The following is a 23508-nucleotide window of genomic DNA, read 5'->3' as shown; positions in this document are numbered from 1 at the left end:
GGCACCAACTTTGCTGAAATGCGACATTCACCTTCTTCTCTCAGAGTTCATCACAGTTGGCCTCTCTGTCCCCTCCTTGAGGATCATCTTTCTCCATGTTCCTGCCTCATGCTCGCTCTCTCTCAGTCTTCACTGGCTTCTCCTCTTGCTTATCTTCAAATGTTGGTGTTTCCTGAGGTTCCGAACCTGGTTCTCTTCTCATCTACCACATCCCCTCCTTAGGGGTTTGTGGGGGAGTCTGTTCAGCTCCACACCCTAAGACGACTCCTTCATGTAACAATCTGTGACCCTTGTCTGTGTCCTGACTTAACTCTGAGCTCCAGTCCCAAGTCTGTCGCAGCATGGCTCCAGTTAGATGTTCCTCTGGCATCTCAGCCTTACATGTTTACAATTCTTTCCTCCTTCCTTAACACTCTCCTCCTCCTCCTCCCCCCTCTTCCTCCTCCTCCCCCTTCCTCTCCTCCTCCTTCTCCTTCTTCTTCTTCTCTTCCTTCTTCTTTTCTACTTCTTTTCTTCTTCTTCCTTCCTTCTTCTTCCTCTTCCTCCTCCTCCTCTTCCTCCTCCTTTCCTCCTCCTTCTTCTTCTTTCTATTTCCTCCTCCTCCTTTGTCTTTTATTTTTAGAGATAGAGGTCTTGCTTTATTGCCCAGGTTGGAGTGCAGTGGTGCAGTCATAGCTCACTGCAGTCTCAAACTCCTGGGCTCAAGTAATACTCCCACCTCAGCTTCCCAAGTAGCTGGAACAGGCATGAACCACCAGGCTCAACTAATTTTTAAAAAATTTTTGTAGAAATGAGGTCTCGCTGTGTTGCCCATGCTAGTCTCAAACACCTGACCTCTGGTGATTCTCCTATCCTGGCTTCCCAAAGTACTGTGATTCCAGGTGTGAGCCATAGTGCATGTTCCCCAACATCCCACTTCTAATGCATCTCTCCATCTTGAGAAGTTGGCATTGAAGGCTGAGTTCTTGGCACCTGTATTAGTTTGCTAGGGTTGCTGTAACAAAGTACCCTGGAAACAGACAAAATACTAAACAACAGAAATTTATTGTCTCACAGTTCTAGAGGATAGAAGTCTGAAATCAAGGTGTCAACAACTGGTTCCTCCTGAGGGCCGTGAGGGAAGGATCTGGTCCTGGTCTCTCTCCTGGGCTCGTCGATGACCATGTTCTCCCTGTGCCTTCACATGATCTCCCTCTGTGTCTGTGTCTGTGTCTGAACTTCCTCTTCTTATAGGGACAATGGTCATATTGGATTAAGGCCCACTCTAATAACTTCCATTTAACTCGATTACCTCTGTAAAGATCTATCTCCAAATAAGGCCACATTCGGAGGTACTGGGGATTAGGCCTTGAACATACGAATTTTGGAGGGACATAATTCAACCCATAGCAGCCCCTCTTCCACGAAGCTTTCCCTGACCACTTAGGAAGAATGAAATACTCTCTTTTTTGTACTCCCCTAGTATTTTGTACATATCAGTAGAATATCATTGTTACCATGTGTCATGGGTAATTTTTACATTATGGGCTTCCTGCCACCAAGGATCATAAATTATGAAGCGATGTTAATAATATCCTGACTGATAATTTAAATTCTGCCTTCACTACTTTCTAGTTATATGCTCTTAGGCAAATTAACTTTTCTGAGCCTCTACTTCCTTGCTGATAAAATGTTTGTAACCCTCCTCATAAGGATATTATGAGAATTAAATGAAATAATATACATAAAATCCCCAGTAAAGACCCTGGCCACAGCAGGCCCTTGATAATGGTTGTGGTAGGTGACTGGACTCTCTATATCTACAGGGCCTTTTGTGGGGACCAGAACATAACAGCACTCATACATATTTACAATGAACCCTTTAGCTCCATATTATTACTGCTTGTAGGACATGTCCACTTGATGTCTTACCATCATCTCACCCTCATACCTAAAACATAACTCACTAATTTCTCTCTCCTGCCCTCTAAGCCCACCATACCTCTGTCTGACCTGGATGCTGTCACTGACTCATCTCTAGGCTCTTTCTATTCAACTTCATTACATTCAGGAGCAAATTCAACCAATATTCCCCGAGTTCCTGGTGTGGCTCAGGCCCCATACCAGGTGATGGGATGTCACGGTAAAGAATGTGGATAGGGCTTTTGCATTTAGGGAGCTTATGGTAGCAGAAAAGTCAATAAACCAATATTAAGCAATGAATTAAAAGGAAATGTGCTGAATGGAGGGGAAACCCAGGTGCCAGTAGAAGGGCTTAGCCTAGTTGAGTGATCAGAGAGGCATTTGGGAAGGCTTGGAAGAGAGAAGGAACAAGGGAGCTGTTGCAGGAAGTCAGGGACCCTGAATGGAGGGACTGGCTGAAGACATGGCAGAAGAACATAAATTGTGAAGATTTCATGGAAGTTCCCCAAATTAATACTTTTATAATTTCTTACTCCTGTCTTTACTGCAATCTCTGAACACAAATTGTGAAGATTTCGTGGACACTTATCACTTCCTCAACCAATACTCTTGTGATTTCCTATGCCTGTCTTTGCTTTAATCTCTTAATCCCTTCATCTTCATAAGCTGGACCTTGTGATAATTGCATTAACTGCACAAATTGTTTAAACAATATGAAATCTGGGCACCTTGAAAAAGAACAGGATAACAGCAATGGAGATAACCTTAAAGTCTGGCTGCCTGTGGGCCAGGTGGAACAGAGCCATATTTCTGTTCTTTCAAAAGCAAATAGGAGAAATATCGTGGAATTCTTTTTCTTAGCAAGGAACATCCCTGAGAAAGAGAATGCATTCCTAAGGGGAGGCCTCTGAAATGGCCGCTTTGGGAACGTCTGTCTTTTACAGTTGTAGATAAGGGACGAAATAAACCCCGGTCTCCCGTAGCACTCCCAGGCTTATTAGGATGAGGAAATTCCCGCCTAATAAATTTTGGTCAGGTTGGTTGTCTGCTCTCAAACCCTGTCTCCTGATTAAATGTTATCAATGACAAAGCGCGCCTGAAACTTCATTAGCAATTTTAATTTTGCCCTGGTCCTGTGATCTCGCCCTGCCTCCATTTGCCTTGTGATCTTTTATTACCTGGTGAAGCATGTGATCTCTGTGACCCACACCCTATTCGTGCACTCCCTCCCTTTTTGAAAATCACTAATAAAAACTTGCTGGTTTTGAGGCTTGGGGGACATCACGGAACCTGCCGACATGTGATGTCTCCCCCGGACACCCAGCTTTAAAATTTCTTTTTTGTACTCTTTCCCTTTATTTCTCAGACCAGCCGACACTTAAGGAAAATAGAAAAGGACCCACGTTGAATATTGGGGGTGGGTTTCCCCTGATAGGGAGCAAGGTGATCATGTTAGCCATTTAGAAAACTGTCTGGCTGCTCTGGGAGCAGAGAGGGGGTAGGCTTGTAGCAGGGAGTCTCATGGCCTGTTTTCCCCCATGTTTTGCTGCAAACCGTATATTCCACCTGGGCCTCTGACCTCCACTGACCGAGCTAAGTGTGCACTCTCCAGGCTCATTTCTATCAGCCGGTGGCGGAGGGTCAAGAGTTCCAGAAGTTTGGAAAACATCTCCAAGAGTAGCACATGAGAGTCTTGGCCTTGTTTCTGTCCTTCGTCTGCTGCAGACTTGAATGCCAGCAGGCCTATCTCCCCCACGAGAAAGGGATCTCCCATAACTTTAGCTGAAAACAGCTGAAAGAAAACAAAATATCCTTTAAAACATAGAATAATTTTCACATTAAAAAAATACACTGTCTGTCAGTGGCACAAACTCTGGATCCAGATTTCCTAGGCTCAAGTCCTAACTTTGCCACTGAGAAGCTGTGAGATTTTGGCAATGTACTCAATTTTGCTATCTCTCAATTTTCTCATCTATAAAGTGGTGATAAGGATAATAACAGTCCTTACTGCATGCAAATAGGTACTAACTTCCTAATAGGGCTCTTGAGAGGGTTAAATGGGTTAACATATGCAAAAGTATCTGCTGTTATCATTATTATAAATGTTATGAGTCTAAATAAACAAATCTCTAGATATTCACTGTGGGGATACTTGTCTATGCCAAAGACAAACTAAATAGAAATAGAAGTCCCTGATTTTTAAAAGTATTTTGGTGGCCAATAACAATTTTTTTTTTTTTTGAGACGCGGTCTTGCTCGGTCACCAGGCTGGAGTGCAATGGAGCGGTCTTGGCTCACTGCAACCTCCGCCTCCCGGGTTTAAGCAATTCTCCTGCCTCAGCCTCCTGAGTAGCTGAGACTACAGGCGTGTGCTACCACGTCCGGCTAATTTTTTGTATTTTTAGTAGAGATGGGGGTTTCACCATGTTAGCCAGGATGGTCTCGATCTCATGACCTTGTGATCCACCCGCCTTGGCCTCCCAAAGTGCTGGGATTACAGGCATGAGCCAGCGTGCCCCACCAACAATTTTTTTTTTTTTTTGCGTATACCTCTCTAATTACAGTTTCAAAATTTCAAAGTATTTTTACATATATTAACTCGTTTTTATTTTCACAAGATTCCCATGAAATAGGAGTCACGTAGGTATCATTATTCCCCTTTGTCAGTGAGGGATCTGAAGCAACATGAAACTTTCCAAGGTCACATAGCAGTACTAAGAGTAAACTTGGGCTTCCTAATTCCAAGTTCAGCTGTTTTACAGTACACCAAACTGCCTTTCCAGCATTCCCTCACTCAGAGCTGGCCCTGGGTGATTTGTGAAGTAACCACACTGTCCTTTAACACCCTGCTGCCTTGGTGGGTACCTCTGCTGTAACATCTTTGCTGTCTTCGAATATACCACTCCCAGCAACCACCCAGTCTGGAGACCCCCTGCCTCTCTGGTTTGGCTCCCCAGGATACATAAGCTCCTTTGTCTATCCACTTATCTACCAAAAGACTGGGCTACTCAAGGATGCAATTTCTAGGCTCTTAAAGTTTTCCAAAGTGGTAACAAAGAGACCTATTAAATAAATTCCTGCATGCCTTCTGAGGGCATTTTCTGACCTAATATAAAATATTAATCTGAATACTTATCACTTATAGGTATAAATTTGGACAGATTTCAAAAATAATAAAACTATGTAGCAGCAATGGGAGATGACAGGTATCCCAGATATTCACTATAATTTATAAAATAATTTCAAATACATCTTTTTTTTTTTTTTTTTTTTGAGATGGAGTCTCGCTCTGTCACCCAGGCTGGAGTGCAGTGGCACGATCTCGGCTCACTGCAAGCTCTGCCTCCTGGGTTCACGCCATTCTCCTGCCTCAGCCTCCTGAGTAGCTGGGACTACAGGCACCCGCCACCATGCCTGGCTAATCTCTTTTTGTATTTTTAGTAGAGACGGGGTTTCACTGTGTTAGCCAGGATGGTCTCGATCTCCTGACCTCGTGATCCGCCTGCCTCAGCCTCCCAAAGTGCTGGGATTACAGGCGTAAGCCACCATGCCTGGCCTCAAATACATCTTTTAAATGTGGTATCATAAGGCAATGCGAAAGGAATCTTCAATTAATGGTAGTAGAATAAATGGCTGGTAATTTGAGGAAAAATTCGGTTTTGACTCTTACCTCATATACCACACAGATGCATGCACACACACACACTCTCTCTTTTCTCTCTCTCTGGTGAAATATTAAAAGAGTTAAATATTTTTATTATTTTGTTTATTTTTATTTATTCATTTATTTTGAGATGGAGTCTTGCTCTGTCACCCAGGCTGGAGCGCAGTGGCACAATCTCGACTCACTGCAACTTCCACCTCCCAGATTCAAGTGATTCTCCTGCCTCAGCCACCCAAGTAGCTGGAATTATAGGTGCCTGCCACCATGCCCAGTTAATTTTGTATTTTTGGTAGAGATGGGGTTTCACCGTGTTGGCCAGGCTGGTCTTGAACTCCTGGCCTCAAGTGACCTGCCCACCTTGGCCTCCCAAAGTGCTGGAATTATACTCGCGAGTCACTGCATCCAGCCAGAGTTAAATATTTTAAAAATAAAACCAACCACTTAAAAATTAGAATAAGACAAATATGAAAGATCTGGAGTATGATTTTTTCTGAATTTAGGACAGAAGAAATAATAAAGAAAATGATTAATAGATTTGACTACATGAAAATAAGTTTATGTTAAAAAAAAATGGAAAGACAAATGGAGAGGCTGGGCACAGTGGCTTGTGCCTATAATCTTAGCAATTTGGGAGGCCAAAGTCAGGGGATCACTTGAGCCCAGGAGTTGGAGACCTGCCTGGACAACATGCTGAAACCTCCTCTCTAATAAAAATACAAAAATTTAGCTGGGCATGATGGTGTGCACCTAGAGTCCCAGCTACTCGGGAGGCTGAGGTAGGAGGATGGCTTGAGTTGGGGAGACTGAGGTTGCAGTGAGCTGTGATTGTGGCACTGCACTACATCCTGGGCAACAGAGTGAGTCCTTACCTCAAAACAAAACAAAACAAAACAAAAGGTGCAGGGGGGGATGAATGGGGAAATATTTGCATAAAATTATAGACAAAAAGAAGGTTAAAATTCTTATTTAAGAGAAGCTCATGTAAGTAGATAGGACTAATGTTAGGATTCCAACAGACACATAAAGGGAAAGAACAAAATTCACAAAAAATATAATTAGTAACAAAACATTTGAAAGACTAAGCTCAATAAATAGCAAGAAAATGCAAATTAACAGCATAATACCACTTTTCATGTATATGTGTATATTCGCACATACATCATATGCTTTTGCCTAATACTACACAGTATAGCAGAACTGGTACTCTTAAAATACATGAGTGTCATTATAAATTGGCACAACTCTTTGGAAAGCAATCTGCTAATATGTATCCAAATATTTAAATTTTATTTTAGTAATTCTGTTTCCAAGAACCTATCCAAAGGAATCAATTCAAAATATGGAAAAATCTTTATGTAAAAATATATATCTTATAGCATTTTTCATGATAATGAAAAATTGGAAACCACTTGAATGTCCATCAAGAGAGAAATGATTAGAGAAGTTTTTATTCATCAGATATGGGAATTATATGTGGTCATAAAGGTAAGTCTAAGATGAGTTAGCATTACGGAAAAATATGTAGTATAATGTTAACTGAGAAGAGGAGGAAATAACATGGACAAAAACTATGATTATGGCTATGTACAACACACATATTAACAATACTTAAATTCAGAAAAATAATGATATGAATTCATTAGATTGGTGATGTTTAAATTCAATTTTGTTCTTTCTGCTTTTGCTAGAATTCTCTGTGATTTTATGTTATTTTGGTCGCTGTAAAATAAAATCAATTTTTACTTTAGTCAAGAGGGGATAGGAGGCCAAGGCAGACCTATGGAGCAGACAGTTTGGGCAGTGGGGGGCCTATGAAAGTTTCTTTGTCATATAGCAAGTATGCACACAGAATGAGGTCAAATTGGAAACCCAGGAGTAACCTTGACAGCCTTAACAGAAAAAGAAAAGGATTAAAATCCAACTACAAACACCATGTAAATCATTAACCCACAATTTGAACTATAGAGCAGTAGAGCTGAGAGGGGCTTCAGAGATCATCAAGCTCACCTCCGCCTACCTCCCCTACCAAGTACACAAACGTAATTTTACAGAAACAGTAAAGTGAGGTCAGAGAGGCTAAGAGACATGCTCAGAGTCACACAGCAAGTGAATGGCAGGACTGAACTTGAATTCTGATCAATGCTTTCTGTCTTCTGCCCGATCTTGACAAAAAGAACACATTTAGGAAGTGTCTTAGTGGAAAGAAAATATAACATTTTTAATTAAAATATATTTGTTAAAATATAAATAATAAACCAGAAAACATTTTCCACATACCCACATATATCACCGTTTAAATTTTAATTGTAGCAGTATCTTTACAAATGAGAAACTTTGACCCCATCCCCCAAAAAATCACATAAAACTATTGGCAAGGCTTATGACTGAGCTCTGTCTCTAGCCAAATAATGGGGGAATAGAGCCAAACAGAAAAACAAAGCTAAACAGTAACATCTGGAAAAAAAAGAATTCTCCCTGCCAAGGACCCAACTATCCCCTTCAAAAAGAACTTACGTCTTTCTGGAGCTGTGCACTGTAGCAGGCCTCAGGCGTGGCTGGGGCGAGCCACAGGTCCAGGGCCAGCTGCAGGACATGTCGCTCCAGGGAGGCGAGGCCACTGGCTGATGTGGGTCTGCAGGCATGGCAGGCCTCTTGGAAGAGATGCTCTAGGGCTTTGGGGATAAGCGCTACCAGGCTGAGGGAAGGGTGGAACTCCAGCAGATAAACATTTTTTGAAGCCGGGCTTGAAGAAAAGAACAACAAATGACAATTTTACACAACAAACTTAAAATTCAAAAGATATTTCAATTTTATATTTTTAAGGGCCAATAAAACAGCTCCTGTATGTCCAGTGCATTAGGAAAAACTGAGAGCTCAGAGGGACCTCAGAGTCTGAGAAACTGCTGGGTTGCATGACATGTTCTTTGCTTTAATGTGAACCTTTAAAAACGGAAAGACACAGATGTATATTCTAGAAGCTCAATAAGAATAAGACTATACAGGCCGCGCACAGTGGCTCACGCCTGTAATCCCAGCACTTTAGGAAGCCGAGGCAGGTGGATCACGAGGTCAGGAGATCAAGACCATCCTGGCTAACACAGTGAAACCCCGTCTCTACTAAAATTGCAAAAGAAATTAGCCAGGCATGATGGCAGGCACCTGTACTGTAGTCCCAGCTACTCGGGAGGCTGAGGCAGGAGAATGGCATGAACCCGGGAGGCGGAGCTTGCAGTGAGCTGAGATCGTGCCACTGCACTCCAGCCTGGGCGACGGAGCAAGACTCCATCTCAAAAAAAAAAAAAAAAAAAAAAAGACTATACAGCAAAACTGTCAACATTTCAGTAATCAATATTTACTCAAATATATAACAAAATAGTTCAAAAGTGACTACATAAAAGACAAATAATTTCCATGGTTATTAGTTTCTATATTTCATCTGAATCTTTATCCCTTCTTTCCCAAAATGTTAACAAAGACAATTTTTAAATTCTGTACATAACTGCTGGAATCATTCAAATTGACTGTAATCATTCATAAATGAATGAGGCCAGAAGCAAAAAAAATTAAAAAAAGTTCATCTGTGGGTTATTTCTTTAGATATAAAGGGGTCAGCACAAGTCGAGAGTCCTTCTATACCTACACAGAACTGAAGAACATTGTAACTCCCTTTACATTGATGCAAATGGTATCTTTCTTAGTCCTGAATCTACAATATAAAAACAGCCTAAAGTCTGGAAAGGAATCTCACCAAGCAAATAATACTTGCTTTCGAGACTATTCTGGCAGGTTTTAGTATCCATATAACCCTAGCATATTCTGCCAGAAACCATTTCCTGAACAGTAAATGTTTGCCATAGCAAGCTGCACACACACAGCTGGTGTCTCAAGTTTATTACAGAGAAGAAATCAGTCCTGTGGAAGATCTATGGAGAAAATGCAGAGTTTTGAGCCTGGGGCTCTTTCTCAAAAAATGAGAATCTCAGATATTTGCTCCCATGATGCCCTGCCTGTCCCCAAGATTATACCATAACCCATTATGGCAATTTCTTACATAAAGTTGCCTTTACTGCTGGACTGTATACCTCACGGGAACATAGAACCATGCCTGTGTTGTTCACATCTGTGTGCCAAACAAATATTTGTTGGATGTTGAAATTTTCTCCACCCATTTGGAGGCAATTGAGAGATTGTGATCTAGAGCCATGCAGATCAACCTGCGGCTTGTCACCTGCTTCCCAGTTTCCTCCACCCTCAAAGGTTAAAAGGGAATGAGGGAGATGGTTATGCTGCCTATCTAGGGGGTGACAAAGTGTGTACCCTCTCTGAGTGGTCACAGGAAATTTAACTCTGCTCCTTAAATTTAACTCTGTTGTGACCCTCCAAGGCAAATCTGCAGAAACCTCTTTAGTGACACTTAAATTCCTTTTTAAGAAGCTTTTAAGCACCTTCAAGCTTTATACATGTAGGCTCATGTGGTGCATCTGGTTAAATCCTGACAGCATCTCAAGAGCAACTGCTTTTTCCCCAGGCCTTTTCAAGAAAATGATGATTCTGTATCCAGTGGCATATGTTTAAATTCTAGCCTCCTATTCTTTGTTAGTCACAAAACAAAAAGATACTCAATATACAAGGGAATCCCTCCTTCGTGGCCTTTGTACCTACTTCTTTCATTTCCCCCAAGCACTTGAGAAGTGCTTTATAGAGTAGTACTGAGATTTAACACTCTATCCTTAATTAATCTAGAAGATCACACATAAAATGTATAAAGACAACATCAACTTATCAGCTATTGTTGATGGAAATAAGATGTTTGCAAACTATATTAAGGGGAAGTCCAAATGTATTGCTATTGTCCAGATGATCCTCTCGCCAAATCCTCTGGACATACTCCCGCTGATGTTCTATCTAAAAATGCAGCGTAAACATTAAAATTAGAAAAGTTAAACTTTCCCAAAGCCATGAGTTATAAGCCTTGATATGAGAAGGATTTCGTCCCTTTGTGTCTCTTCATCATTTGACTAATTTTCACCCTGACATTGTTTTGAAGACTCTTTTGCAATGGGCTGGTTTCTCAGTCTGAGCCAGATAGCCAAGGGAAGCAAAGGCAACTGACTTCAGACAAGTTTAAGCAGCAAAAGAGAAATCTTTCTGTTAAATAATTGACTACATGGAAAAAATTTCAACCAGGTGGCAACAATTCTTTGTCTCTTGCTTGCTTCAAGCCATTAGCGTTTCCCTAGAGGACATACAATATGACGGTTTCTTTCAGTGTCCTAAAAATAATCACACTTTTAAAAAAATAAACAAAATTTTATACATTAATGTCAAAAAGATGTATCATTAGTTCTTCTTTCACTACAAATAAACTTTGCAATCTAATGAAAACTAAGGTCATCAATTCCTTGTGGACTATTAACTCTAATTAGGGGTGGAAATCTCTCTTTAAGACCATAGTTATACTGGGATTTCAACAATGCAAGTGAGCTTACAAATAAGTCAGCTGTACATGCTGGCCTAGAAAACACAGATTTCAGATCTGCAATGGAAGGAAAACACTATTTTCATTTCTGGCCTGTGTTTTCCAACCTCTTCTCGCACGTAGTATTTTAAAATCCAACTACACTCACCTGCTGGGTGAGGATGCCCCTCACTAACTGCAGGTGAAGCCTCAGGCAGGTGCATTCCTCTCGGTAGGCCTTAATGAAATAGGGGTGGCTGAGATCAAACCTCGGGCGCCGGTGCACGAGGTCCGTCATCACTTGTGCTAAGGCGAACCTCTCCTCAGGGTCCAACGTGTGCTGGTAGGCTTCAAAGTAACTGTCAAGAAGCTGCAAATAAGGTTGGTAGTCAGGGATTAGCAGAGGCAGCCTTGGGGCCCAGCAAAGAGATGGGAGGCCCCACCATACTGTGGGGATGCAGTACCAATACAGTGCCGTGCAGCTAGTAAACCTACAGACAGAGTTAGACAGGGAAAGGGAAAGAACACACACTCTGGAGCCAGAAGAACTAGGCTTGAGTTTGAGTTCCTGCTTCCATCCCCTGTTCCTCTGGTATCCACAAATAAAAAGGGGGTGAGGTAATTATATAATAATTATTAGCTCCAATCAGACAACACATTAAGACACTTAATGTATTTATCTCCAACACCTCTCTCCAAGGACTCATTCTCCTTCTTCCATTTTATTCCATCACCAAAGCTAAGTAGGTGGCCTCCTGACTTCTACAGTCTCAGCTCCGCTTCTGACTCCTCTTCTTTAATAGTTTGTTCACATTTCACCTACGCAAAAACGATACAGGAGTAGAATGGAAGGCTGAGGGTAAATGTGCTTCCTATATTTAAAGTGATTTATCCCAGACTGAAGTCCTCTAGATTGGGCCTTACAAACAGAACTCTCCAACATATCAAGTGTCCAAAACCCCAGTGGAGATCTGTTTTAGTGGAGTTCGCAAGTCTTTTCTAAAACACCAGAAAAGCTTCAAGACACTAACTGCTGAAGAGGGCTCTTAGTGTGGGAATTCAGAAAGAGATGTCTCTTGATTTTGCTTTTACATTTGTCTGTGAGCTTAAGGAATTTCTGTTCTGTGTGTAAATTCTATTTGTGTGTGATTAGTCATGATGCTAATCGGAAAAAGCTCTTCAGAGATCACTGGGTTGGAATTCCCAACTGGGACCCTAGGGCAAGATAAGTAGCTCTGATGTGTACAGTGCATAATAAATCCCTTCTCCTGTTAATCTGTCTTTTGTCAGTTTCATTTTCAGAACCCAGGCACTGAATCTAAGAAAGCAGAGGAAAAAGTTTTTCCTCCTCTACACAAAAGAATTGAACCCTTGAGGATGAATAGCACACTAGGAATCAAATACTGCTTTACTAAGAGATACTTTATTTTGGAGACCCAGTGCTAAGGCTCAAGGAGGAAGAGCCTGAAGCACTTTATTTAGCACCTGGTTTTGTAGGATGTCCTTTGGGTATAAGGGACCTTGGATCAACCTTAGTATGAAAAGGAAGACACCAAAGGAAACTAAAAGCTCAGATCACAGAGATGCTCCACAAGTCAGAAACTCACACATCAAGAGTGCAAAGTGAGGGAAGGTGGAGACCATCCTTGCCTTTAAATGAGTCCCAGGGAAAATGATGCCAGCTGGGTGATCTCGGTTACCTTGTTCCATCCACCAACCTCTGCTCTATAATAACACTCAATTATTACATAGCAGAAGACACCACAGAAATGAAGGAAGAATGACTGGATCGGGGTAAGAAGGGTGTCCCTCAGTAGACCCAGGTGAAGTTAGGAAAGAAACAATTACTTCTCTAACTCATTCTGGACTCACTTGAACCTTTTTAGCTGGGCCAGGGCAATCCCAGAAGCTGGTTTATCGTATTTATACTTCCTTGACCTGTTTTTGCACAGAGTCCAATTGTTTGGTTATTTAGCAGGGGGAGTTTGTGGGGAGTTGGGGGTGGGGGAAGGGTTCTAGATGGTGATTCCAACCTGATACCAGACTGCAGAGGCTCATGCTAAATCGCCATTTTATCATTGTCGATAGGGCTGTCAGATTTAGCAAGTAAAAATATAGAACATTTAGTCAAACTTGAATTTCAAATAAATAAATACTTTTTTAGTATAAGTATGTCCCAAGTATTGCACTATATTATCTGGTAAACTTAGCTGTGGGGAAGGAAACTGTGGCTCTCTTTTTAAATTGATGAAGCTTCTTTAAGCTTTGTGCTCAACCTCGAGAGGCTCTCAGATCATTGCATAATTTTATTATGAATTCTTTCCCAACAGGGATGGGGCCAAGATCTTTCTGCCTCATGGGTTCTATTTATTATCTGTTTGCTAAGTGGCCCATTTCCATTTCAACTCTGGGCTGGTATTTGTCTAAGAAGTCTTCCCAGTCTGTCAAATGTCACCTGTGTGTGTCAAGAGCCAACTCTCAGGCAAGATAATATATGGTGTGTGCTGATGGTAAGCGCAAAATATTGGAGAAAATGGGAAAATAGACAAATAATCTCAAACCTTACTGTGTTTATATTCTTTTTACTTCATTTTTTTCCCCTGGGATTTAAAAAAACTTCTAAAATAGTATTTTAGGTCAAATGAAAGTGCAAAACAGAAAATCTTTGCTAGACCCAACTTAGCACAGGACATTTTCTTTTTGGCTTTTCTAAGGAATGATCTTTTTATCCAGTACATTTGTCCTTCGGTAGCTGTAGAAAGACTTAGCAGATGGTACAGTGCCACTTAGGAGCTGCTACAGCTGATACCTGACTTTTCTAAGAATCCCTTGATCTACCTAAGTTTCTACCAGCTCTAATTTTATGAGCTTCATAAGGATTTAAAAGAACCCAATATGTTCAAGCAATTCTTAACCCTAGTGATACCAATAGATTTAACAATCAAAAACAGCTGAGGAAACTTGGCTGTAGGAAATAGTACTGGGGGAAATAAACTACTTTAGATAGAAATCTGGCTTATCTATTAAAAATAGGCTCTTTTGACAAAATTTCTGACTTGGCCATTTTACAGTTTTCGCACCGATAGCTCAGTTTCTAAAGGGAATTTATTCTCAGGATAGAAAAGAGGGAGATATTTTCACCAAATGTTTTTAAGTCAAAATAGTTTCATTTACCACAGAAGGAACTAGTGGACCGTCCTGACACCTTACCACACAATGAATCCTAGGCTGAAGTGTGGAGAAATTGGTTCGTTTTTCAGTATTTTCTGCCTTCCTCCTCTTCTATTGCCATTGAGTCTTGCCGGGGGCCTCCAAAGGAGGCCCAGAGGCATTGAAAGGGAAGGTAGGGAGAGAGAGTACAGAAAGGGGTGGGGGGTGCTGTTTAAAATTCATGCCTGGGCTGGGCGGGGTCGCTCATGCCCTGTAATCCCAGCACTTTGGGAGGCCGAGGCGGGCGGATCACGAGGTCAGGAGATCGAGACCATCCTGGCTAACACGGTGAAATCCCATCTCTACTAAAAAGTAAAAAAAAAAAAAAGTTTAGCCAGGTGTGGTGGTGGGCTCCTGTAGTCCCAGCTACTCGGGAGGCTGAGGCAGGAGAAAGGGGCGAACCCAGGAAGCACAGCTTGCAGTGAGTCGAGATTGCGCCACTGAACTCCAGCCTGGGTGACAGAGTAAGACTCCATCTCAAAAAAAAAAAAAAAAAAAAATCATGCCTGGACCCATAAACTTGCTGAGTTTAAGGATCCTGTCTTATTTATATTTCATACAGCCATTCCAGTTACTACACTGTGCATCTAAATCTCTCACTCTGTTGATTAAGGTTCCAATGGGCAGATTAAGACTCCAGACTAATGCTGTAGGGGCCAGTTATCATTGAAAAGAGGAACATTTTTTTCAAAGTCCAAGGCTTGCACTATTGAAGCCTGGCCAATTGTTTGCCAAAGGGTGGGTGACCTACATCTCTAGGAGTAACAGACCAACCAGAGAGCAGATGAAATGGTGAACCATCTATTCTACTAGCAAAACAATTCAAAGAAAACATTGCCATTTCCCCATCTTCTGACCATATCATAGTGCACTACAACCTGGTTTCTACCCCCACCATGCTTCTGAGAGTCCTGCAATGCTGCCAGTGACCATCGGACCAAGCTGCTTGGGTTTTAGGAGTTCCTCTCTTGACGTTTCATGGAACTCCACAAGTAACCATCCCCTCCTAATTAAAACTCATTTCTTCCTTGTTTCTCTGGTCTATTTAGTTTTACTGCTTCTTGTTTCATGACCTGCCCCTTAAATGTAGGTATATTACTCAGGGGCTGGGCGTGGCTCATGCCCGTAATCCCAGCAGTTTGGGAGGCCAAGGCAGATGGATCACTTGAGGTCAGGAGTTTGAGACCAGCCTGGCCAAAATGGCGAAACCCTGTCTCTACTAAAAATACAAAACATTAGCTGGGCATGGTGGTGTGCACCTGTAATCCCAGTTACTCAGGAGGCTGAGGCATGAGAATCGCCCGAACCTGGGAGGCAGAGGTTCAGTGAGCTGAGATCGTGCCACTGCACTCCAGCCTGGGTGACAGAGCGAGATTCTATCTCAAAAAGAAAAAAAAAAAATGTAGGTATATTACTTAGGGCTACATTTCAGATATCTCTAGTTTCTCTCAGTTGTTTTGATTCATCACTGTGGTTCAACCTCCATATTCATACCTCAGCTCATACCTGTTCCTGAGCTTCAGACCTATTGCTGCCCACAAAACATTCACACCTGAGTTTCAGCAAACCCCCTCAAACGCCTTGTTGTCCTAGGGCCTATGTCATTTTCCCCTCTAAAGACACTCTTCCTCCTCCTGGGTTCAGTCTCAGTTAATAGCCTCCTCCTTAACCCTCAGGAAGTTGTTTTAATTCCTTCTTTACTTTCTTGTCCCAACTTCCAGATCCAGTCTTCCAATCCTGCCATTTCCACTTCTACAAAGTATTCTCAGGTCTGTTCCTCCTTCCTAGTCTCACCGCCTCTCTGCCTTTCTATTCTTCTATTGTCATTGTATGCTTCCTCCTAATTTTTCAGGTCACTGTTGCAATAACTGCACTTCTTCTCTCAGGGGCGCTCTATTCCAATCCATTCTCTCACGTACACCCAAGGTAGCTGTTAAAAACACAGCTATGATCATATTTCTCTCTATGGAAACTCACTAATGGCTCTTCTTTGTTTATAAGATGGACTCTAAAATAATATAATTAGCAGGTCCTTTATAGGCTGCACCCAAAACGCATGTGTGGCTTGTTGCCACCCATCATGCCTTTACATCCCAGCCATAACAGTCTTCCTACCATCCTCCAAGAAGGTAGGATTTTATTTCTCAAAATAAAATCCCCCAAGCTGGTCCTTCCCATTTACATTCCCCAGACATTCTAATGCTGTTTCGTCTGCTTAAGAATCTTTTCTTCCTTGCCAGACAACATCTTACTCATGTTTTAGTATCAAGATGAAATATCAATTCCTCTGGAAAGGCTTTCTAGCATTTCTTACACAGGACAGGGCTCCCCTCCCCCAGGACAAATCTCTCTGCAGAGTCCCCATGACTTATGAATGTACTCAATTATAAACTGTTAAGAACTAGGTTATAATTTTTGCTTGGAGATTGAATCTTTTGTAGATGACAAATTCCTTAAAGATAAAAATCATCTTCACTTAGTTATCTATATGTCCCTGAACACCTGGAACAGTCCCTGGCGGAGTAAATACTTCATATTTGATAAGTAAATGCCTAACAATTGGTGATTATTAGAAGGGCTAATAATCCATGCTAAGGGCACAAATGAAGAACAGTAAACCTGCAGTGTTTCATTCATTATTGGGATATGAACCATTTGTGACACAGTGATGATTTAGTAACCTGCTGTTTCATTGCTTTAAACTCACCCCCATAACATTGCACTCAGCACCCTGTCCAATGCTTTCACCTACCCACATGTGGCATATGCTTCTACAGGCCATGATCAGGTCAATTTGTCTGTAATTAGCAAAGTGAGCATTGTCCCTATGACTGCACAATGAGCATGAATGAAACCATCATTCATTCTCACTAAAAGCATACATATTATAAGAAGGAATTATACACTCCTCTAACAAATAATACCTGTAATATAAAGAAGTATCTTTCACATTTTGTTTTTTGTGATGAACCTCAGTAAAGAAAATAAAATTTATTATATCCTTATAACTAGCCAAGATTATTTAAATAAAATAATTATTCTCTTGATTGAGAACTTTTCTAAAAGTCTAACTGGGTTTTACAAAAACAAAAACAGAAAAAAGACTGGATTTTGTAGGAATGGTTTTTTAGCAGACATTTTTTCTCCTAGGCAAGAATACCTGGCGCTTGTTTTCCAGAAGAGCTGCTTCCCAAGTCCATATGTCATACAGCACAGCAAATCTGTCCACACCTGCATTGGTCCATCCCCAGTCCTGGCCACTCTTTGGCTCGCTGCCCACTTTGTGACCTGGGAGAAAAGAGGGTGAGAATGTTTAGAGACAGGTCTTCCAAGGAACCTGTTCCAATTAGAAATGTGCCCCTTGGATTATCAGCTCCATCTCAGAAACAGAAATGCTGAACCAGTCCCTGGGACGAAGCCTGAGTTCATACTTGTTACTTCTAAGTCAACAGGAGCTTTTGTTTTTATTTTTAAAATTCAGTTTTAAAGACTAATCTTAGAAATAAAAAAAAAAATTTAGTTAACAAGAAAACTATGCTAAAATGTCTTCAAACCCACAATTTAAAGGCAAGGTATATATTTCTCCTTCTCTAAAAACAAATCCCTGGGGTTTAACAACAAACTCAGTTTGACTTGCTATTTCCATCATTGTGAAATGTTTCCAAGATATTCTTTAATTATGTTAATTACTAACTTAAATCAATGAAGGTAATTTTCATTATTCAGCTGATTTTTTTAACTTTGTTAATGCTACTTTTCACTACTGGCATTATTGTTGCTTTAAATTTTTAACTATTGTATTTTAGAATTAAATATTCAAAGATAAGATACTTTCATGTGCTGAAATTTGAGTTCAATAATTATCACATATCTGATGGGTACTAAACAAGAGAAAGATGATCAAGAACTTCCATAGCAACAGTTGGGAAATCATTTCACAATAGATGACTATACATTTACCAGCTCAATTGAAAGAAAGATGCCCATGTGGTTAAAGTGTCAGTGTAGACACTACTGACTAAGTGTCTCAGTCCAATTAAATTCTTAGCAGCTAGAAATAGTTCATGCTATTATAAATTAATATGGACCAAATGGTGCATTAGTCTGTAGGATAACCAGTAAAGATAAAAGCTAAGAGCTGAAATTAAATACCTTGGAATGTTGGATGCCATCATTGCGTCCTATGATTCAGATACCAATGGCAAAGACAGGACAATTAATTCAATCCTACATCAAATTAATTCTGTCTGGGATCTGAAAAGTTAGTTGTCAAACTTTCTTTGGGCAGCATTTTGTAACAATATGAATGTGAATTATCTTTAATTACAGTCTACACATATTACAAAATAGCACAAACCCTGATTAAGTTTCCCTTTAGGTATTGCAATGTGTCTAGAAATTCTAAGCTCTTTGCAGATGTAATTCCAATGCTGTCATAGTATCCCAAAAGAATATTCTTACATCATCTATTTCTAAAATTGAATCAATTTGAGTGATGCCAAAAGGAAGAGAAAATACAGGTTATGTGTTACTTGATTACCCTAAGTAACGATTTCTTCCTCTGGGGCTTGTCTGGCATTTTCCTAGCCAGATGTTCCTGCATCCTGATGGTTTCCTGTTAGGAACCCAGGGCTGTCTCTGCTGCTAAATGCAGTTTCCTCAAGGTCTACCACTTAGAAAAGTCATTTGTTTCACTTGCTTATTTTCCTTTCTTCAGGGTCCTGCACCACATCCCCTCCACCCAGTGGGTGACTCAGAAATGCTCCTGGGAGTAAAATCCCAAATCTTGACTTAAGCCTGTTTTAGTCAGAGACCACCCAATTTAGCGTGCAGGTCATCAGAGTGGGTAGAGGGTCAGAGGTCAGGTCTTCGGCCCTGAGAAGTGAAAATGCAGGGGCCATGCTGTCCCTTGTACCTCAGGAGAGCAAGGAAGAAACTGGGCCTTCCCTTGCAGGGCTTCCTGCTCCTTGATGCTTCTGTCTCCCCTGGGCTTTCCCAGAAGGCTGCACCCTGCTACTCAATCGGAGCACCTGCCTCCCACCCCTCCTGCCCCCTCAAGCTCACGATCTGCCTCTGAGTGTTACACTAGGATTTTTATTGCTTAAAGTGTCTTAATTCTTTGTCCCCTGACACACAAGCCCTCTAGCTATCGAAGGGGAGATCATGAGAAACCTTCTGGGGAACCAGAGCACAGAATGACTGTTAGTTGTTTTTTTAAGTCTATGTAAATATTTCAACAGATCATAAAGAAAACATTTATCTCTTCGGTCCTTGCAAGAGAAGTCAAAGGAACTTTTGTTTCGTATCAAGAGCCTGGACATCTCTGTCTGTCGTGACTGGAAAGAGCCTGTTGTACTGAAATCCTGTCATCATGGTAGATTTGATCTTCAGTGGCCAAACATGAAGAATTAAAAGCATAATTCTTGACTGAACTGGTGGGTGGGTTGAACTTTAGGAGTACATGGGTGGCCATTCCTGGCGCGTGTATCAGTGTGACATGAGCCCTGGAGTGGGTCGTCCCTCTCAGACCTGCTGCTTACGGCCTCCTGGGGCCCAGTGACTGAGGCTCTATGCTAGAACTGTGTATCATCAAATTCGCCATTATAAAGGAACTTCCTGCTGCAACAACAACAAAAAAAAAAAAAAAAAGAAAGAAAGAAAGAAAAGGAAAGAAATGCCCCTGCTCAACAAGCAGAGTCTGAACCACAGCAAGAATTACAACCCAGCCCTGAAACAGTAGTCACCATCTCTATCAGAAGCGGGGCTTGAGCTGGAAACAACTGTTTCTCTTCTAAAGTGAATGCATTTTAGGGGTGGGGGTAGTGTGTGCTTCTTGCAGTTTCAGATACTACTGGATATGTGTTTATATTTTGGGGTGGAGAGCATAAAAAGAAGCCCTTAGTGTTTTTTGTTTATTTGGGCAGTTGATTTTTTTTTTTAATCTGACTTCTCACCCCTTTCTTTCTCAATGTAATGGCTAGCCACAAGCAGCAACTCTGCCTCTAGTTCCTTGAGATCACTCAAGGCTTCCTCATACATGACATGCACCCCTTGCTGGTCCTGGGTGTGGATACAGCCAGCTTCTGTGCTGTAGTAGTCATCCTGATTCTCCACTTCCGAGAACTCCATGAATTGGATGCCGTGGACCTGGAGAAAGAAAGCCAAGCCCAGATGTTACTGGAAAAGGGAGAGCTATATTTTGCCATCCCACATGGACAAGCAGCAGGTTTCTGCTCCCACACAGTGGGCTGCCAGTATGAAGCTGTAAATATTCTGAATGTATAAAAAGCTGTATGCAGAAAACATATATTAACAAAGAATGTTGGCAGGAAGAGGTAGTTCCTGAGGTGGATAACTAGCTGATTAGTTTGTTTTTCTGATAAATTCAGTAGCAACTGGAGAAAGATAGGGAATAGAGCCTAGAGTGGTCTCTGGAGTCAGAATGCCCGGGTTCAGGTTCTGGCTCTGCCAGGATCTCATCCTGGGCAGGTCATTCAGCTATTCCCAGACTCCGTTTTCTCATCCGTAACATGGAGACTGTGGAGACACTACAGACTACGTTAGCTGTCAGGAGTATGTGATTCTATGAGCGTAAGGCACTTGGAATCCTTAAACGTTAGGTTAAAAATATTTTTGTTTTAATTCTATAAGTACTTCTAAAATGTATTAGCACAGTTTCGTGGCTTAGTAATGAACTAAGTCGAATAGTGTCCCCCAAAATTCATGTCTACCTGAAACCTGCGAATGAGAACTTACTTGAAAATAGGGTCTCTGCAGATGTAATCAAGTTAAGATGAGGTCATACTGGATTAGGGTGGGCCCTAATTCAATGACTGGGATCCTTATGAAATTTGGAGACAGACACGTGGGGGAGAAGGTCATGTGAAGATGGAGGTAGAGACTAGGGTGAGTCAAGGAATGCCGAGGATTGCCAAGGGTTGCCAGCAACTACCAGGAGCTGAAAGAGGCAAGGAAGTATTGCCTCTAGAACCTTCAGAGAAAGCACGGTCCTGCTGACACCTGGATTTTAGATTTGTGGCTCCAGACTGTGAGAGAATAAATTTCTGTCATTGTGAGCCACGCAGTTTGTGGTACTTTGTTTTGACAATCCTAGGAGTCTAATACTAGTAAGAAGTGTTTCCATCATCATGCTATTTTTCTTAGAAAACTGAGTATCTGCTGCTCCCTGAGAATCATTATTTTAATAATAATTTTCACAATTTCAAACTTTTCCACTCTCCTCAGGCCTCGGAACTCCCTCCCTCACAGGCGTAGTCTCCTCTTACTCCCAACAGGAGCTTCTCCGTGCGCCACTCCCCGCTGCCCCCCACCAGGGCTCACACCTCTCCCCTCCTGCTTCCTCTGCACAGTGGAGGACAGTGTTGCCCCCTTCTCTAGGACCACTGCCTCCCACCTCAGCAGCATCCCTGCTCCTTCGTGGATATCCCACTCCTCTCCTCTGGACTCTCGACACTGAAATGTGCACACGTCCCTCTCATTGTGAAACTTCCTCACACCCTTCCCAGGTTCCACTGTGTGGCTCTCCTCCCCCTCACTGTCCAGTCTCCCAAGATGTTATCTACACTCTCCATTTCCATTTCTTCACCTCCCACTCTTCAACCCATTGCCATCTGGCCCTTGGCTCCACCAAGCCACCCAAACCACCCTCGCTAAGACCAACAATGACCATTGCTCTACATGCAACAAACTTTCTTTCATCATCTTATGTAATCTCTCAGGAGCATCTGATACAATTTAGTGCTTCCTGACTCTTGACTCACTCTCTTCTCTGGGCATCTGGGACTCCACGTTTTCCCTGATTTTGCCTAGTTTCCGGTCATTCTGTCTGACACTGTGAAGTGTATTTATTTTTCTCTACCCAGTCATTAAATGACGGCCACTCTCAAGCCACCTCCTGGGACCTCCTCTTTTCCTCCTCTGTTCCTTCCCTAGGAGGTGGCAGACACTTTCATAGCTGAGATTACCACCTTTAGACCATTTGCTCCCCCAGTTTATGCCTCCAATCCCGACCCCCTAGAGCTCCAAACCTGCACATCCAATTACCTATTTGGCAACTGCTCCTGAGCATCTCAAAGCCCACTCAATTTTAACAATCATCAAATCATTAAATCTTCCCCCAGCAAACCCAGGCTATCTGCAGCCGATTTTACTAAATAGCACTACCACCCATTCACTTCCTTTAGCATGAATCATTCATGACATCTCTTTCTGCTTCACCCTACTTGTCCAATATATCACCAAGTTCTGTTAGTTTTACTTCCTGTCTCTCAAATTCATCCACTTCTGATGTAGGAGGTGGGGCAGGGAAGTACTGAGTAGAGAAGGGTGAGGGCTCCACCCTTGGGCCTATGCCCTCAGACCTAAGTGAGAACAGGTGCTCCTGTTTTTGTGCCCGAATGTTGCATTTTCCAAGACCACTCTGGCCCGCCATCTTTTGCCCATATAAACCTGAGACCTTAGCGGGCACACACACAAGAAGCTGAATGTTGAGAGGAACAGAGAACAGAGCAGTAGAGAGAGGCAGAGAGCGATGCAGAGCAGCGGAGAGCAGCAGGGCAGCATGACAGAGAAGCAGGGAAGAGGCCTCTGAATGTCCAGAGGAGTTCTGCTGAAAACAGCTGAACTCCAGGGGAAGATTATCTCCCCCACCCCTCCACCTTCTGGCTCCCCATCCATGTCACTGAGAGCCACTCCAGCACTCAGTAAAACCTTGCACTCGTCCTTCGAGGCCACGTGTGATCTGATTCTTCTGGGACACTGGGCAAGAGCTCGGGATACAGAAGGCTGTCACACTGGCCCTCTGCCCTTGTGAAAAGGCAGAGGGTTCATTGAGCTGATTAGCACTCAAGCCATCTGCAGAGAGCACAGCTGAAAGGGCTTTGTAACACTGGGGTTGCAGGCACCCACTGCTAGACACTAAGTGGGACTGAGAGCACAAAGCACTTGCCCTGGCCTCTGCACCTGCCCGTCTGCATGCTACTCCTTGGCGTTTGAGCTGCAGGGCCATTGAACAGGTGAGCCACATCCCTGCTGCACATTCTACGAGGGGAAATCAGGGAACTTTCCCGTTTCACTTCTTCCCATCTCCACTACCCACTACTCTAGTCCAAGCTATTATATGTCATGAGGACTAGTCTAGGAGCTTCTAAACTGGCCTAGCCTCTTAAATGGTCTATGCATGACTCCTCTGGCCTAGGCTTTCCCTCCTCTCCATTTTACTCACTGCTGGCTGGGGAACTTTTACAATTCTGAT

General features: G+C 42.2%; 1 protein-coding gene across 1 annotated transcript in view; it reads right to left on the bottom strand.

The window, feature by feature from the left end:
- Positions 1-23084, bottom strand: part of CCDC162P (coiled-coil domain containing 162) — a 28213-nt gene extending 5129 nt beyond the window's left edge. The window contains 7 exon segments of the mRNA XM_038001036.2: positions 3492-3694; positions 8081-8310; positions 10351-10471; positions 11194-11394; positions 17395-17522; positions 20189-20381; positions 22965-23084. Coding sequence (XP_037856964.2) covers positions 3492-3694; positions 8081-8310; positions 10351-10471; positions 11194-11394; positions 17395-17522; positions 20189-20381; positions 22965-23084 — 1196 coding nt within the window.
- Positions 23085-23508: the final 424 nt, after the last annotated feature.

This window comes from Chlorocebus sabaeus, chromosome 13 (assembly GCF_047675955.1).
Source record: "Chlorocebus sabaeus isolate Y175 chromosome 13, mChlSab1.0.hap1, whole genome shotgun sequence".
In the NCBI taxonomy this organism is placed as follows: Eukaryota; Metazoa; Chordata; class Mammalia; order Primates; family Cercopithecidae; genus Chlorocebus; species Chlorocebus sabaeus.
The sequence above is the reverse complement of the archived record's forward strand: the minus strand, read 5'-3'. Positions and strand labels throughout refer to the sequence as shown.